Source organism: Strongylocentrotus purpuratus, unplaced genomic scaffold (assembly GCF_000002235.5).
Source record: "Strongylocentrotus purpuratus isolate Spur 01 unplaced genomic scaffold, Spur_5.0 spur5_scaffold_14, whole genome shotgun sequence".
Classification (NCBI taxonomy): Eukaryota; Metazoa; Echinodermata; class Echinoidea; order Camarodonta; family Strongylocentrotidae; genus Strongylocentrotus; species Strongylocentrotus purpuratus.
Genome location: NW_022145599.1, coordinates 163,166 through 182,416, shown reverse-complemented (window position 1 = coordinate 182,416; position 19,251 = coordinate 163,166). Strand labels below are relative to the sequence as shown.

Sequence of the window (19,251 nt, the reverse complement as noted above, 5' to 3'; positions counted from 1 at the left end):
CGATAATCCTTGATATGATGTTGATTTAATAGCTTTGCATGCTATCTCATTATTTACATTTATTATACATAATTCGATGTAGTACAGGTGTACTCATCGCAAGGTTACACATATCGGACGGTCTGTAAGCAAACCAACCCACTCTCCCTCCCTCCCCACCCTACCCCCCCCCTCTCTCTCTCTCTCTCTCTCTCTTTCCCTCTCTCCCTCTCTCTCCCCCTCTCTCTCTCTCTATATATATATCGTCCTCACCATCGCTATCTTTTTTTCTCTATCATGTTTTTGTCTTCTCGTTTGCCCCCCCCCCCCCCCGCCCCGAGGATTGATATTTGCATTTGTATATAGATATTGCTTTATATTTTATTCTAATCACACTTGTAGTCAAGAACTAGACGTTCACTTTAAAATAAAATCGAATCTTCAGTTCTCTATTTCATTACAAAAGAAAATAACATCCATCATTAATGTGAGAACCGTGTCATATTTTCTATTGTAAATTATTTTCATTTGTTATTTGGTTTATAGTTCACGCTTAATCATTATGTGCATTTGTTGTTTATTTCAACTGTTACATCAGTGTCTGTTGATCATGTCATAACTTTAGTTTACTTGCCGATATTATGATGTAATCATTATCGTAAATCTTTTTCTTGCTGTAAATGAACAATTGGGTGTACTATAGTTGGAAGATAATCTTTTTTGGGCACATTTGTGAAAATAAATTACTATTTCTTGAAAAATTGCATGTATCCTTTATTTCATGTCACATTGGTATTGTGTGCTCGGTTGGATAGCAACCTCGACACGTATGTATAGGGAAGCATCGTCTTCCTTGGGGAAATCAGAACACGATATTAATACTCGGTGTACCTTCAAATACCTCGATAGCAGTGGGTAATTTACCAGAAATGATGAGATTGACATTATAATCTCATGTACCTCTACCATCGTGTTATTATTCATACTACCCACGCAACCCAATAAACTGAATTATAGTCTCGTTCTTTCTCCTCCATGTTGGTGTGTCTTGCATTAACAAGAAATATAACAGCAAGAGTTTGAAATTATTCAGAAAAAGCCCCCGCAAGCTGGAAATACGTGTCATATTTCAAATTAGCAAGCTTTTACAACCCCGAATCCTTGCCTATGGGTTGCCAACGAGCATATACATGTACTTCGCTCCGCAATGGCGTGAATGATGAGGGGAAGCAAGGGGGTAGAAGGGTAAAACAAAAAAGGGAGGGGGTAAAGAAAAGTTTAAAAAAAAGAAAAAAAAAGAGAGAAGATAGGACCCCACCCAAACCTTTCCATGGCCTAGTACATTCGCATTTCATCCTACTAGATTTCATCGCTGCTGCCCCATGATAAACTTAGTTTAGAATAATGCCAAATTTAGGTTTCAATTATTTGTATGGCTCGAAAATTAAGGGATTTAAGGTAAATAATAAAAGTTCAATCTTTTTTATCAGCCTATATATGTCTTTGAAATACAAGACATAGACATATCTCCCTTTTGTTTGAGGCTGATATCAAAATTACGCTTTAAAAAAATTATATAGCTTGATATGAGTTGACGAGACTTTCGCAATTTGTTGGATAGTTATGAATAACTGACGATTCAATTCTATTCAAAGGAGCAAATATTTTCTTCAAATAATTTGTTTCATATCAACAAAATACTACAGCACTATTATATACAAAAAGACTTGACAAATTTGACAGAGCGTATTACCAGTTTTAACAAAATGAAGACGGCGTACTTCCTAAAAGCTTAGGCTTGTGTCGTATAAACCTTATGGACAAAATACACTATAGATTTTTTTTAATTTGTTTTTAATTTCCTTATAAAATCATCACAACATACAAATAATATACTTATCTGTAAAGCGCTTCGAGAGGGCCTCCGGTCCTGAAAAGCGCTCTATAAGAACGAGCTATTATTATTATTATTATTATTATTATTATTAATACATACATACATAAATGAGATATACGGCGGATAGCCCATTTTAGGTGTATTAACAAAATACGCCTGTTCTTCCATGGGGTCCGGATATAAACAAGAACGAAAAGGAACAGACGAACTAAAGGAAAGAAAAGAAATAAAGAGAAAAGATAAGTGACAAACTAGATAAGAACATAACGAAGTCTGTCATCATTGCAGTGGTCACTGGTCATATTAGGTGGATACATTATAAAATTAGGGGTATATATTGTGGAAAAGGCTCCTCTGAATTTTCACCTTCATTTTTCTCTTTTCTTCGCCATGTGATGGTTGTCACGCTACTGCACTCTTAACACATTTGGTAAATAATTGCCCAGCACGAGTGTAATTATGTGTCCTACCGAATTTAGGCATTTTCTTCACCAAACTTGGCTAATATATTGCACAATTAGGGTCAAAATAAAGAATTCTTACTTCAAAATGGGAAAAGTACTAAACACGCAGTAAAGGTTAAACAAAACACAAAGTTGGTTGGATACATAATTATCCTCTTGGCAAGGTCTGCCCAGTATGTTAATTAGGGGAATTTTGTTTTCTGCATACGGCCAAATTATTTCATATTTGTAACCATCAACATGTGACATTAACCCTCGTACTCCCACAGTTTGATGTTTTCTGTAACTGAAATGTCATGTAAAGTGAGGAAAACAATCTCACTTATTATTTTCAAGGCTGGCATTAGTTGTAATTAGTATTTACCGCTGATACGAACAAGAATGAGAACAGAATATGCAACTAAATTGGGAGCTTTATAAAGCTGATACTTTGACATTTTGAATGTATCGTTTGACCAAACATTCTGCTTCCTGCTTGTAAAGGCCAATAGATTCATCCAACTATCATGCACGGTCGATATACCTAACGCTATCCTATCTGACATGTTTAATCTTTGACGTCAATTTGTCTTGTCTTCTACGTACACATGTTCAGTTTCCTACCAACATTGGCACCATTCGGCTAGGAACTAACCAGACTAATATCAAATGTTAGGCAGCAAAAACAAATCAGTCTGACAGTTGACGGAAAAGAACGGATGAAGGGGATTGTAATACCTCTGTGAGTAGACGCGATTTTCTGTTGTGAAAACCTAATAATGAGCAGGTACTGAGCGGATTAAAACAGAAAATGAAGTAGAAATGTAGAGAAGTAATGAGCCCCGCCTCATCCGTACCCCGTAACTGGGTCATAACAACATCAAAGCAACGGAAATATAGTTTCCCTCTTATGTAACCTTGAAAATGTTCTGCCTGGTCTTGCGGATATATCACCCATATCGACCACAAAGTAAGGAGGTGAACCAATTTCTCAGCCGGAGCGGATCCACGCGGGGGGGGGGGGGGGGGGGGGGGCGTGTCCGACGTGCTCACACATTTTAGTGCTCACTACCCCCCCCCCCATCCCCTTCCTGAGCGAAATATCGGTCGGCGCGACTCTCCCCCAACCCCAACCCACCCCCCCCCCCACCCCCTCTTATTTTATTTCCATGTGCTGACGCCCGGTTATTGGCAATTCTTGCAAAAGATTCTAGAGAGATAATAATAATAATAATAATAATAATAATAATAATAATAATAATCTTTTAAAGTCCACTCCAAATTTTATTAAACCGGAAATGGAAATTCTTTTTGCCTAATTGACAGTGGCGTAGACAGGTTCGTACACCTGGGGGGAATGACTCAGGGGCGGATCTAGCTTTTTGCTAAGGGGGGGGGGGTTGACCAATAATGACGATGCAGAGCATCGTCCACGAGCCGCGAAGCGGCGAGCCGATTTTTTTTGGGGGTGTTTATTTGAACCCCGTATTTTATTAACACAATGGAGACCATAAAAAGCAGTGTATGATAACGTCTTTTTAAATCAAGTAACAGTTAAATACACAGTTATATCCAGAGTTATCATGTGTTTGGTTAAGTTACCAGATGAGTTGAATATCTTCTCACAATATTTGCACTTGAAAGGGTTTCTCTCCAGCGTGCATTCTTTTTTCTTTCTTTTTTTTTTTTTTTTCTCCTTTTTTTGTTTTGTTTGTTTTTTGGGCCGCCCAAGGGGGGTTTAAACCCCCTAACCCCCCCCCCGTAGGTCCGCGCCTGTTTAATCTTGTGGTTATGTTTCCAAACCACAAGATAACCACAAAATACTTGTAAGATTTTCTTTTTTTTTACCGTCTGAATTGGCTTTCACCGTGTGAATGCGGCTAATAACAATAAACACAATTACAATAATGATGAGGATTATTATTATCATCATCATAATTATTATTATTATTAATATTATCATTGTTATCATTATTATTATTACTATTATTATCATCATTATGACTTATTAAGTAAGCAAATATCATTCCCCAAAACCTAGGGGGGGGGGGGATGATTGTACATGCCATCCCCCTCATCCCCCCCCCCCCTCCCCCCGTTGTCTACGCCCCTGCTAATTGATCGTGAGCCCGGCAGCCACTGAGCAGCGCCAGATCGACGTGATGTGAAGGAAAAGGTATGATCTTTTTAGATTCCGTGTGAAAGTTACAAAACTATTTACTACATTGGCTTCCTTTTTCTCTCCTTTTCTTTCATCTCTTACTCCTCCGTTTTCGCCATGTCTCTCTCTCTCTCTCTCTCTCTCTCTTTGAACCTGTGTCTTATATTTTGATAAAGGCGATCTATGGTAATAATCTGATATATCATCGGTATGCTGATGTGCCAAAATTATTGCAGTATTCGTCTCCCACTCAGTTTTCCGATTAAAAAAAGAGAGATATTACTCGTTTTCCTCCCATACCCCCTATTTTTCCATATTTAATTTGATATGTCTTTAATCTACAGTGCGTTTGAATAAGTTTACCGAGCTTTGGTAACTTGTGATTATAAATTCTTAATCATTTGACCGTGAAATCTTGATCATGATTGTGTTCTGTCTCACTCGTGTTCTGTCTAGTGATATTCTTTTCTTTTCGTAATGTTTCTACTGCGGATGACCTAGCACCAGGGGGGTGTTTCACAAAGGTCCTAAGTCGAACTTAACTCTAAGTTGGACTTAACATTATGGATAGCCATTAATAGCCTTAAAATGAAATATATTCAAAAGCAAAATTTCAAGTATTTTAGACTTTTCATACATTCCACATCAAGAACATGAAATCACCTTGATAATAGAAAATATAAATAATTTGAATCAACATTTTATGCCTTTTAAAATAAATTGTAAAAAATATTAAGATGCTTACGGCTTTCCATAATTGTTAAGTCCAACTTAGGATTTTTGTGAAACAACCCCAGGTTTGTTAAAAGTACAGTCGAAATAGCCCTGTTTAAAAAAAAAAACACGTCTTAAGGCTTTGACCTACGTGAATTAGTTCAGCCCAAACTTGGTACGACCAAAGAGATACCAGCACGACTGGATTTTGACAATACGTTTTTAAAGGCTGTAGTGTGGCAGCAGAATGATGGGTAATGTACCATTAGATAGTCCATGATTAGATAGTTAATGATTAGATAGTTAATGATTTTTAAAAAAATATCACACAGGTTATAACTTTTAAATGGAATGTACCCTAGTTAGGGATAATTTTTGTACGCATTGTACAGGTGCCCCAATAGAAAAAACACAGGCAATCATATAAGATTTTTGTATCGTTCATAAATATCACTTTAATCTATAAAATAAAAAATAATGTAATATCAATATAATGCTTACAATAACCATGACAACATGAAGAGAAATATACACACACATATAGGTAGACAAATTATATAATACAATTTACACATTTGAAGAATAAGAATTACATTGGTCCATCTCAGAACTTGCGTGAAGAAAATAAAATTCGTTTCGTTGAATTCACCTAAACTTGTCTATATGTGCCGATAAACTCTAAAAGATCATTAATTTAAAGAACTCTGCGAGTCAATGATGCAGATTAAAACCTCACTATTATATGGAATTGATTTTAAAAAACAGCTATACATTGCATGTTTTACTGAAATAAAAAGATAATCATCATAAAATTTCAAGGCATCAATACACATTCAAAAATTAAACCTCAAATTCACAATATAAAAACCCACATTACATGACCAATATGAATACATTTAGTACTATAGGAATTGAAATCTGCTAAAAATCAGAAAATGGCAGTAATCGAAATGGTAAAAACTAACGAGAGGGAAACAAATCATCTCTATGAAATTTCCACAAAGCAACTAAAGAGAATAACAAATGTAATTTCGATACAAGAAAGTGTATGGTCAATGGTCATTTACATTTCATATGAACTATTTAGGTTTGTTTGTTTCTTTCATTGTTTTACCTGACTGCTAAGAAAGCTTGTGTACGCTTGTATGTAAAATGTTAAGATTCAATATGAAAAACAAATACTTCCTTACAAACCACGTGTCATCTAGTATCAATCATGAATACATACATGTTTGCAGAAACGTGAATTTACGTGTAGCTGTAAAAAAAAAAAAAAAAAAAAAAAAAAAAAAAAAAAAAAAAAAAAAAAAAGGAATGCTCTTTAATGTTTAATAAAAATGTACGTGAACGTTTTGATACTATGGCAACAGTCGGGTTCAATAGAAACATGGCAAACCTGTACTCCTCGGCGTCGGCAATTTAATGTTAACCATACATTCGTCTACTCAGCAACACAAACATACTCCACTCTATTCCGAGGTTGTCTTTCAGTAATTATAACGCTCGACCTTTAAGTTATATCACACTCATGAATGTGTCATGATGATTCGTTTAGCTCAGCACCCACTCTTATTTATTTATTTCATAGAAATGATGTTGAGTCCTGTATCGTGTTGACGACTTTTACACTTAATGAGAGTGGGTGGTGAACAGTTAAATAATTCAAATATATTGCGCTACTTATGTACGATGCTCCTAACAAAAGATACAATGATTAATAAGTAACACAATACTGGATATAGCAGGAATGTTTTGATAGCAGCAGTTGCGTTCTTAATTCTGGAGGACACAACAGATAAAATAAATAAAAATCATTAATCACTGCTCCTATACAATCCAATTCCTACTGTTGATGAGAGCCCTGTCTAGTTTAAACCTACTAAGTCCTCTCTTAAGTACGATGCACTAATTGCTCGGGAGAAGCTATTATTGATTTACTCTGATAAAAGGCCAGTGACGTAGGGTGGCTTCGGGCATTCGGGGGTTGGGGGGGGGGGGGGGCACCGGATGTACAGAGTGTGAAGGGTCTTAACGTATTGGTTCAATTACATTCCATTCCAACTTTTTTTCTCTCCCTTATCAAAATGTTGAGATGGGTGAGGGGGCATGTGACCCCCTCTCAGAGGAAACGCCCATACAAACGTGAATATGATCGATTAAGCGAGTGCGGCCGACGATCGTAATTATACATTTTAAAGTTTTAACGACACTTTTATCAATAACAGGGAGTTCATTGATGTATGCGTCATCATTTCTTGAAGCAAGTCACCATTGAAATGTTGTCCGTTTAGACTGTTCAGGATTGAGCGGGATGTACGTGCACAAATTTCAGGTTTGAAGGAAATGATATCGATACACCACTCTTAAATTGAAACGGTAAAATCGTTTACAAGTTGTTAGTTACGGCGAAAAAAGAATAGACGTGACAAACAATGTTACAATACAATGTCTGACTGGTGATCAAAACTTTAAGAAACAAAAACAATAATTTAATAACATTTAGTTATTTTTTACATCACAATGGGAAATCGATTGCAGTCTCTTTGCCGAATTAAATGTTCATTTTCTGGCTATTTTTCTCCATCACTATCAATACGCATCTCACCAAATATTTACACAATACGATACACATAATATAACCACCTATTCTTTAAATACAGTTTAGTCTCTTTATTCGTACAAACGCGACTCGTACTGATCCGCAAAATATGTTCATGATTACTCCACACATGGGTAAGGAGCGAATCAACGTCTCCCCTCAACGTGCCACAAGATCCCCTGTGATACACACAAATCGAATGCATCGTGCAGAGTGTTGAACCAGATGATGTTTCGGACTAACCAAAGTTCCTACGCCCAACGCAATCCCGTGCATAGGGGTACATCTGATCACCAGAGAGACACGCTGGGAAGTCTCCAAATCGAACACAATGCCCTTCTCTGAGTACGGTGGTTCGGTATTCGAATCTGCAAACCGATTGCGGTGACGATGATCTCGATGACGAGGCTTCATTAGTTGATGGTGAACGCTTGTTCCGATGAGCCTCTCTCAAAGCAGATTTCAGCAATTTCGTCAAATCCTGGAAATTGAGACAAAATATGATCGGTACAGGTAAATACAAATAAGTGGATTAAAAGAAAATACAATTATGTTTCATAATTCTACCTTATAGGCCCATTGCCCTTTTTACGAAGAGCGACATCTGAGTCAGATCAAGTTATGTTATTCTCCTGGCACAAACAAATGGTTGCCTTAAGTTATTAACACAGGAAGGATGCCGGTGCAGACGGTTAGTTTAATCACCATCTACTCTCACTACATGACGTACATCGTTCGGGTGCAATCAATAATTAGTCACTGCAGTCAATGAAAAGTACATTCCAAGAACTATTATAGTTTTATCCACCTCAGTCTCCTCACAATCATGTTGAATCTGTCCATCTTGGGCACAACCGGCGCATGTTGGAGGTAAACTACTATAGTCTTCTATTCACAATTACCTACTCGTCAAAGTCATAACTTTAATACCTCACCCTCTTTCTCGTTGAACATCACTAAATAATTCGACATCATTCGTCGGGGTACGCAAATGGAATTCATTGAATCATGACCTAAGATCCAGTTCATAATTATAAACACTTTAAAATCAATGTAAAAAAAAAAGTCTGTTTCAAAGAATGATATCCATGGTTGAGTAGGTACTTCTCTCTCCCGTCTTACTTCTCCTTTATTTCTACCTTTCCTATTTTTCGCTACTTTCTATTCTATCTGCGAAACCTTCCTGGTGAATGCGTGTGTGTTAATGTGTTTGTGCGTGCTTGTATTACGCAAGTCTTTTACTTGTTATTGTTTATGTTCATTATGTTGTTATTGTTTATTACAGGGCCCCGATTACAAGCAGATTTTCTGCTTCTTAGGGGTTCTAACCATTATTTTGTATATTGTCATCGTAAATTGTTTTATGTTGGTTGAAGCAATCTAATCTAATCTTCTGTGTAGTGTTGAATACATTCTTCCTTCACTTCAAAGAATTTTACCAAAGAGAGTATCCTCCTTGATTTTACCAACGCTAATTCTATTCTTAGAACCACGAAAGGTTTATTTCACTTCTTTTTTTCCGCCAACAAAAAAAATATTAATCAGCAGGGGTATTTTTATAGAGTTTAAGACACATCAACATAAAATTTACTTTTATTTTTTCTAGAAAATAAAAAAGTATAATTTTTTTATTTAGCGTTGACCTACTTATCTGAGACATCTGCCCCCCCCCCTCCTCCAAATGTGACAAAGTCATACAAATAAAGAAAGAATCTACTTGCGTGGTGGTGGGGCCTTTTACTTTACACGAATCACATTTCTGGGCAAATCAAATACATATCCAACTTTATAAAAACAATCTGGTCAGGATTTATGTACTGTCTTCTTCTTCTCCTCCAAATTTCTCCCTAATAATTATCAATTGAAGAAAAAAATCTTCAAATCACATCCACACGATGTTTGAAAAGACGACAAATAAAAGGGTATGAACTCATTCTGAACTTTCACCAAAAAGCAACGCATGCCAAGGAGAAGGATGAAGAAGACAACTATTGACAGACACCGGCGGAATGTTGTCTCGGCAACATACCGATTCGTTCAAACCATACCCTGTCACACGATGAAAAGGCACCTAATCTCTGGGTTTGGTTCTCCCCAGGGGCTTTGTCTTCATTAAATACCACGTTCAAAACAGTCCATGTTCAAACCTAATCACATTTTCCCGACCTTAAAATCAAATGCAAGGGACTGTTCACTTTTATTTTGTTGATGAAATACGCGGAATATCGTATATGTTTCGTGTCATACGTGCGATGGTTTGAAGTCTTCATGTCCGTTATCACCCGACTAGAAGTTCCACGTGAACGGTACTGGTGAGTATCAGAAGAATCAAACAGGATTCCCTTCCACGTGAACGGTACTGGTGAGTATCAGAAGAATCAAACAGGATTCCCTTCCACGTGAACGGTACTGGTGGTTCATTCAAGTTCAAGCGATGTCTGTCAGCCTCCAAGGTCGCCAGTTCTAATACCTAGCGTCACAACTAACGTCAACGTAAGCACGTGGGACTTTGAAATCGAGATGCCCACCGGTGGTTATTACCCCAAGTTCGGTAAATCGTCTCCTTAGAATGGTTGAAAGACAGAGTAATGCTGAGATTACATCGAACACGTGACATCCCAATGGTAGGTAACGTGTTCGACCAGGATCTCTCATTTCCTTGGAAATATTAAACAAATATTATTTCTACAAGCAAAATTATTTTTGGGTTTTTTAGTTTTGTTTGTAATTCCATGAGACACAGATTATGAAACTGAACCCCTCTCACATCCCATTACCTAGAGTAAAACATGAAAATAATATATCTGAAACTCTCAGGGGTTGCAAGATACACATTACTAGGTAGACTTGCCATGGATATTAACAATGCAGTGCAGGACGTGTTCCCTGGGTCCGGGACTCCAAAGGCGACTCTCACAAACAAAATTCTTCGAAAATAGATTCATCTTGAACATTTCTAGATTAAGGAAAGTCCAATCAAATGTTTATCTTAAAGGGATAGCTGAGTTCTGTTGCAGAGGGCGCTACACAAAATAATTTTGAGATAATGAAAAACTGAGTATCATATTTGAAAGAACATAATATTTAAATGACAAAATCATCTTTGTTTGATCAAAATCGGTTCAGAGACGGCTGAAATATAAATAACGCCTTTTACGTCGTATTTTGACCAATGCCGATGGTGGCTTTTTTTTGGCATTGTAAAATCATATCCATCGTTATCGGAAAAGTTTTGGCACCTGTATGACATACGGTCGAATTTACCTGTCCTTAGACAAAGTTTAAAACATGATGAACCTGAATGATGATAACTTATCTCATGACAATCATGTATATACCTAAAGAGAAGGTTGTGGTGAAAAGTAATTTGTGAGCATTCTCTTTCTTTCCATTCCAATGTGGAAGAATCTTACACTTTTGATAAACCGCAATTCCTGAAATATCTAAATTTGAAATTTTATTTTTTAATATTAGCCTTTCCGTATAAAAAAACATCGGGATCTGGCATTGGCAAGCAGAAATTGATAAAGAGATTGAGCGTGCGGTAATCCCAAACTGCTAGCATAAACGGATTCTTTGTTGGAATGCCATTGTAATTAGGTGAATGCATTGCTTGATAAGGCAAACCATAACCACTAGATTCGGAGCAAGGTTCGCTGATCGAATTAATTACACCTATGAATAAAGTGATATTGCCAAATGTCACAGGCCAGACAGACAACCTTTTAAGCGATCCCATCCGTCGCTCTAGCAATGAAAACACATTATTATACAATTTATTTCATTTCATTTACATAGATAGGACTTGGAGACGCAGACAGGTCGGACGCTGTCAATCGTTATTAGTTTTGTGCATCGTGGCACAATTACCAATGAAGGATTTGATAAAACAGGGAATATATAGATATGTAGGCCGGGAATTAGGGTTTTCAGGTCGAGTATTAACATCCTGGCCAGAGCTTTGCTATCACTTTACAGTCACAATCATGAACACACTAGACGAGATGAATTCAGTAAATATGAGGTACTGCATCCCGAGACATGCTAGACCTTCTCAGTCGCATCTTTGATGTCGATATGAATCCCGTTGAGAAACATGCTAACATAGCTCTGTAGCTAGTTTGGCCGATGAGTTTATGAGAAAAATATTATACCACATAATTTTTCTGAAAGCGAATCCATCTACTCTTGCGAGGATCAATTTAGAAACAGCAAGAGACCATTATACGTCTATACATCAAAGATACCATCATTTGATTACGTACGCTGATAAGAAATTGTTCATCCTATACCCTCTAGAATCTTGTCTTGTATTGTGAGCAAGCGTCAACCAAGCTGCAATATCAGACAAATACAGCTTGGTAATTGGAAGTGTATAGCTTTTTAAATTTTGTTATATACTATCATGATGAAATCTTCATTTTTGTATTCTTGCCCATTTTATTTTAAACATTTCATTTTTCGTGATACTATTTAAAGATACTATGTCTCTTTTGCAGCCAACATCAAATTCTGTAGAACTTTGCAGGAATTATATGTCATGTATGTCCTATCTGTGAAATTCAAACGTTAGCAGTGTCCTAATATTCAAATTATGCAAGGAAACCCGTTTACTTGCTAGACTTCACTGTCAGACACTATTGAGTGACTGACTGGATTTTTTTTTCTTCTTTCTTTGGTAATAACATACACAAAATGAGCTGTAAAGGGTACATGAGCATTTGTCTACATCAATAACCCACTTCTTGTAATGGCCAAAATTAAACTGATTGAATCTTTGCGCAGCATAAAACATACGACCATTCGGTACAATGGTCTGAAAATCAGACTAGGCCTATTACTAACAGGCTCTATAGCTCTTAAGTCGATTCGACAACAAATAGTCGTCATTTTCCCACTTAAAAACATTTTCAGGCCCCCCCCCCTTTTTTTTTAAAGGGAAGTTCTAAATTAGTATTATCTTTCAAATGCCGTTGTAATTTAACCTTTTCATTGTTTGGCTTGCAAATGGGACATTTAAAGGTATATACATGTATTTTTATGATTACAATGGCATTGTAATCCTGACACACTGTTGGCTGCTTGTGCCTATCACGATCCCGAGCTCATACATACATTCCCAACAAAGTTTATAAACAATATCAATACAATAAATACTCACACTATTATTTTCCAAAATGTGATGCATGTTTGGAATGATGATAAATGGAGTATCGTCCTCATCGAGAGCAATGATTTTAAACCCTCTTGGTAGCATGATTTCACCGCCATCTTGGATCAGAGGAAGTGATGGTGATGTTCTATTCTCAGACACGAAATCATGTTCCTCTTGTTCAACCTGGTGGTCGTGAATATGTGAGGAGGAGGAGGAGGTCGAGTCTGATGATGATGGCTGATAGTGACCTCCTCGTTTGTCCAATGACATCGAGCCTCGATGTCTGGTGATACCGGCTGAGGCGAGGTTGATGGCGGGGATGATGAGGACTGTTCCGATGCTGATTAGTAACCATTGGCAACTTAAAGTAGTCGACATCATGCTGGACGATCTGGTATAAGATATCGTGGCTGCTGAAGACAGCTTTATGAATAGGTTCTTAGTGGATCCAAAGCGATCTGTGTGTAATGACAAAGAGAAATGGCGTCAAAATGTGTATCCGACTTTTTTTACAGTGTGTTCATTTCTTAATTGATAAATAAACATTATCATGATCATGAAAAATCCACCATCATTTTCAAAACACGTCCCATGAGTAAACCTATGGCGTCACCAGAAAGTTGTCACTATTCACCTCTTTTCACACACTTTGCATCTCCCTTTATTCTTGGGAGAACAGTCTAATAACGCGTACAGTGGACTATAGCGTTGAGACTTTGCTTTGATAACATATCATTACACATTAATAAATGATTTTTTAAATCCATTCGTTCTACGTAATCATGGTAATAAAATGTCTTTACCTTTTCATCTCTGATTCATAAATCCTACAAATGCACAAAATACCGCATCTTGCATCGAAAGAGGAAGTTATCACGCGTCAATTATCTGGTTGCAATGATTACATACATAATCATTCTAGCTCCAGGACTAAACAAACTGAGATCTATATTCACAAAGACCTTTACCACAAAATCTCAATACAAACATTCCAATCGCAACACTGTCTTATTTTCTCTTTTATTACATTTTCCCTCAGCATTGAATGGAATGTTTGTGCTTTATTGGTAAGACTTTTCTTTCTTTTGAAATCTTTAAAGGGTGTGAAAAGTTGTGGAAACACACGAGAACCTTTCATCGTCTCACCGGGGAGGGCAGACAATAATCCACCACAAGCGGTTGACATTGTTTCTATACACAATGCGTCCTAACATTGAACTCATCCTATCAATCAGAAAAGTGTGATATGGTATTTTTAGATGTGGTTACATATTTGTGTAGTGGAAAGGGCACGAGTGTCGACCTCACGAACGCCATATTTCCGTGGGATAAAAAGCTGTGAACTGAACATGGAGCTCCGAACACCATGCTATGAACAACACTGCAGGAAGTCAAGTCGATGATCCTCTTCTTCTACAGGTGGTCAGACATTGCACTATCATGTGCTTCCAGCGTTTTTCAACCGTTTCAAGAAAATTAGTTAGGAGTAAATTGAATCTGAACGTGTGCAACTAAAAATCTAAACGAGAAATTTACCAACCCCTCGTCATCATTCTTCAAAAAGATAAGAAAGCAATCGAAATTTTCTTACGACTCTCAGGACAGTCGTAGATTTCTGGGCGAAGAATCAAAGCAATCTAGCTGGGCAGCCTGTGGGGGCGGTGGGGGGGGGGGGGTGTCTAAAAGAGCAGGATAATTATATGTTATATAGTTAGAGGAGGCGCGACGGCTCAGTGGTAAAGCAGTGGTTTCGTTATACCGGGAGGTCTCTGGTTCCAAACCAAGTCGAAGCGCTAGTGCTAGTTTGGTAAGATTTTAATCCTCATTACTAAATCCCTCCGAGACGACTTAAAGCTCTCGGTCCCTCGTTCTTATGTATACATCATACAAATGCTTTCTTACCAGTCAAGTTAAACAAATAAACATACACATTCAAATATTTCTAAGTTTTTACAAATGCTTATTTGGAGCATAGAACCCAAGAACAGCAAATTATATTTTCAAATTCAACTGAAATTCTCACGCATTCACGCCATTAACAATGTCAGGCATGAACCTCAGCTCGTAAGCACTAATTATCACTAATTCCTTTCAGATGATTCAAGTAATCGTCTTCCTCTGCTGTCGGAAACAGTTGGGCTTGACTTCAATGACATTGATATTTTGCTTTGTAGCCAGACAAGTCTTGTCCGTAAATGTCTAATAAATATTCCTAAATATGACATTGAAATTTGACTTGGTCACACGAGAACATTGTGAAAGGAATCGTCTAGAAACTATTGATTTATCGAATATGCAGTATATAGTGAGGTTTATGAATAATCAAAATGAAGGAAAAAACTCAATTGCTGAAAATCACATGCACCACACAAAGAATGAAATATGGGATTACATACATGGGGCATGCACAAGGGGCACGAGTCATGTGCCACGGGCGACGCTTGAAGGGGACTCAAAAACGCAGAAGAGTGGGGGAGCAACACGCATTAAAAAAAAACGTCAAGGAAAAAATGGAGATATGGAAGATAATCTCGCAGTCTCGCACCTTGATATAAATCACAGCTTATATATAAACAGCGTTTATAAAGGGTCAATAAAAAGGGTATACACGAGTTAGTAGACGAGTTGTTATAACAGTAATAACTTCGGTATCTGCTATCAGAAGGCAAGGAAAACGTTATAAAATTCTCTTTTCGAACTTGGACGGAAGCCAATGAAATGATTGGTGGGAAGAACTTAACCTGACCCCTGAATCAAATACAATTGTATACAACGACACGTACATTGAATAACGAAATAAGAAGACAAAATTCATGGGAAAATTATACTCACTCCAATGATGCCAAACTAATTCGATAAAATCAATAACAAATAGGCCTAAGTATTCATTATTAAAGGTAGAACACTCAGAACGAAATAATTTTAAATAAAATTGAAATTGGCCCCTTACTATCAGTGGCTCTAGTCACCATTATCAGTTTCTCTCAATTCAAACTTTAAAAAAGAAACTTTCAAATTATTTTGTGAAATTACTGTATCGGTGTTGAAACCAATCAGCAAGTTAACTATATTTTTTCTTCTTTTTATTAATGTCGACATCCACGGTTTAATGACGAAAAACTCGAGATTTTGGATTCCTTTAAACATTAAACCAACAAAGAAAATGCACATTAGCGCAGTGCCCCCCCCCCCCCATCCCACTTAATTTCTCCGCATACGTCACAAGATCAATTCGTTAATCCGCCATCAATCCTGTAGCTAGGTTCCAGGCATGAAGGTTACACCGTATTATGAAGGATATCCTCTTCATTTCGAGGAAACTATTTCATGATATTGGCGTCGATAGCCAACAGTTATCGGCGACGACCTACAGTGATCAAATTGGAGATGTCAATTCTAATTGAAATCAATTTAAATGATCAACTGAGATAGCGTGCACGGTTTATAATCTATCGATGGGCCGATTCAAATACACAACTATTAAAGTTATTGTTTACATTTTAGCCATCGAGGCAAAAACTTCGTTAATTTGTTTAAGGCAACAAACTCTCCCCTGAGGACAACAACCCCCAGAAACTGTTCCCTTAGCAGGACCATTAGCCTACCCCCGTGAGGCGATGGAAACAAAAATATACATAACTTGAAGGATTTTAAAATATTTTTGAAACAAATTATAGATGAGTGTCCACTATACATACAAAGGAAATTACACACTCATCTGGTGATGAAAATTACAAATGACGGATACATAATGAGAAAATACAGAATTGAAACATCATCTCATGTTTTCTTTGTTGTGCCATTTTTGGAGACGCGCTATAACGTGTACCTTTCTGCGAGAAAGGTAATGTTTCGTACTTTACTAGGTGAAAAAAACTACGATAGAGTGGCGAAACCCTCCGACCCAATCAGATTGCATAGATAATTTAAAAAAGGCTTAGGATAAATAAAGTTGAGAACGAGAGAGAGGAAAGCAAAGACAAGATGTAATATTCCGAATGCTCCGAAATGTTCCCAAAACAATTTTTGACACATGTGTCTAGGGAGGAGGTGGAGGGGTTTTCCCCGGATTTACCGGGGGTAATTGTCTCAGCGGTAAATTCTCCGGAGGTGATTGTCACAAGGGGCTAACTATCACAGGGGTTAATATTGTACTAGGGGGGATTGCTGGGGGGGGGGGGGGGTAATTGTGTCGCTGTTAATTGGCTTGGGGTGATTGTTAAGGTGGTAAATGGCGTAGCACCGCATGCTCTATCTCTATTCACTTTGAGTTTTATATCGCGTTCCCACCCATTTCCCCAACCCCCCTCTTTCTTTCACCCTGCATGTAAAACTATCTGGGCACACATTTCCAATGGTCTATGAAATTCATTATTATCATAATACACTTCCACGGTTTTAATGTACAAGGTGTGTATTAAGCAATTTTATCAATCCAAATTATTATTATTATTATATTTTAAAACTTTTTATACTTTTAGTAATCTTCCCTCGATTATACTTTTGATTCTATTTATTATTTGTTGGTTTTTTTGTGGTGGTACAAAAATGTAAAATCTTCTCCGACTGACATTTGTCGTATGATCTTCCAAATCCATGTCGGTATAACCGAATCGTATATAAGAATGTGTTCTCTATCATAATACTTTTACTGCTTTCTGCGATCGAGGGGCGGGGGAGGCCTCCTTTTGCTTGAAGTTATTTCGTTGAAAATGGAAAACTAAAAGGGTTTCATCCAACATGACAGAATGAGCTTTGATTTGCATCTAGCTGCCTGGTTTGGGCACATTTAAGGCCAGACAATAAGAAGTTTATAAGTTCGTGTCAAAATATGGAAGTACATCGCAATACGTTCTATAAAAAAGAAATACTATTCAAGCATTCACATCCATTCGTCAAACACACATTCAAAGAGTAGTACCAAAATCATAGTTCCTTTCTATCCGATCTCCATTTTCTATCATCTCTCAATAATAATTTGATAGACCTACCTCCCCTCCTGTTACCAGCGTGGAAATAAAAACTGATGCAATAATCATTGGAAAGAATAAATGTCTCCTATTAATAAGCAATAATGTTCATGCCATTAAAAACAGAAAATGTTTTAAATGTAAGAGTCTGCCCACTTACCAGGTTCGAGACGTCCACATGTACCGGCCTCTGAAAGCATGCGACAAAACCACGTGGAGTATTGTTGACCAACAAACTACGAGCCAAAGTAACCCACAGAGCAGAATCGAAGCAAAACTAAATGACTCGTCCAAACTTCTTGCAAAGATAAGCTTTCTATCGAATTCTTTTCTGTGTTCTGACAGGGCAATAATTTGAAGATGTCCCGGTAAAGTTTGGAGATGGTGCAGTGCAATCGGGGATGATGCTTTGTGATGACAAAATTGAGGCTTGCTCTACGAAATTGGAAGAAAATCTGACTGATGCCGGCCGGTTGCGAGACGAATTTATTAGTAATCGAGTGGGCGTGTCGACTACTGTTCATTGACCCGCTCGCTTGAAAAACTAGCCAATGAGCGATGAGTGCGTAGTAATCGGTGCTGTGATCACGGTCTGGACTGCCCATTCACAATATTTGTTTTGATGGTGTCTGTGAATGCTGCAAATGCAGACAGACTATTAAAATCGATCTACTTATATCACAGAAAGTGGGGTAGAGAGAGAGAGAGAGAGAGAGCCAGACATAGGGATGTGGAAGGAGAACGAGAGAGAGAGAGATAGAGGAGGAGGGGATGAGAGACAGGGAGAGAGAGATTCAAAGGGAGAGCGAGGGCGTTGTTAGGCATGACTTCTTAACAAAAAGAGGGGGGGGGGGGGACGTTGCCGCAGTAATTTTTTTTCATTTACGGGGGTCGTCACACCCCCTCACTCCCTGTATCGTCATCCCTAACAAAAACAGTGACAAAGGGGAGAAGAAAAACGAGAGAAAAGAACAGACAAGAAGAGGCGTGGATTGAGAGAGGAAAACACTTTTAAAATGGAAGGACGGGGGGGGGGGGGGGAGGGTGAGCATATGGTAAACTATACCGTATAGTATTCACAGACATAGAATAGAAGACGTCTGAGCGAATACAAACATTGGTTCACAGCCAGGACATGTCTCTCTGTGAACCTGACAAGGACATGCTTATACCGGTGGAAGGCAAGGGGGACTGTGCCCTTATCAAATAGTAGAGAGAGAGAGGGGGGGGAGAGATGGGATAGAGAACGGAAAGGAACCTAGATAAAGAAAAGTGAAATATCACGGTAGTTTGATTCCCCTGTCTCACACCTTCTTCGTAATCATATTTGATC

At 37.7% G+C, this 19,251-nt stretch overlaps 1 protein-coding gene across 1 annotated transcript; it reads right to left on the bottom strand.

Annotated features, from left to right (window-relative positions):
• Positions 1 to 5,629: 5,629 nt before the first annotated feature.
• On the bottom strand, positions 5,630 to 18,392 carry LOC586555. The gene is made up of 3 exons (XM_795304.5): positions 18,079 to 18,392; positions 12,955 to 13,406; positions 5,630 to 8,274 (listed from the first exon to the last, which is right to left on the bottom strand). The coding sequence occupies exons 1-3, from the start codon at positions 18,116 to 18,118 to the stop codon at positions 8,032 to 8,034; spliced, it is 735 nt and encodes a 244-aa protein (XP_800397.1). The 5' UTR covers positions 18,119 to 18,392; the 3' UTR covers positions 5,630 to 8,031.
• Positions 18,393 to 19,251: the final 859 nt, after the last annotated feature.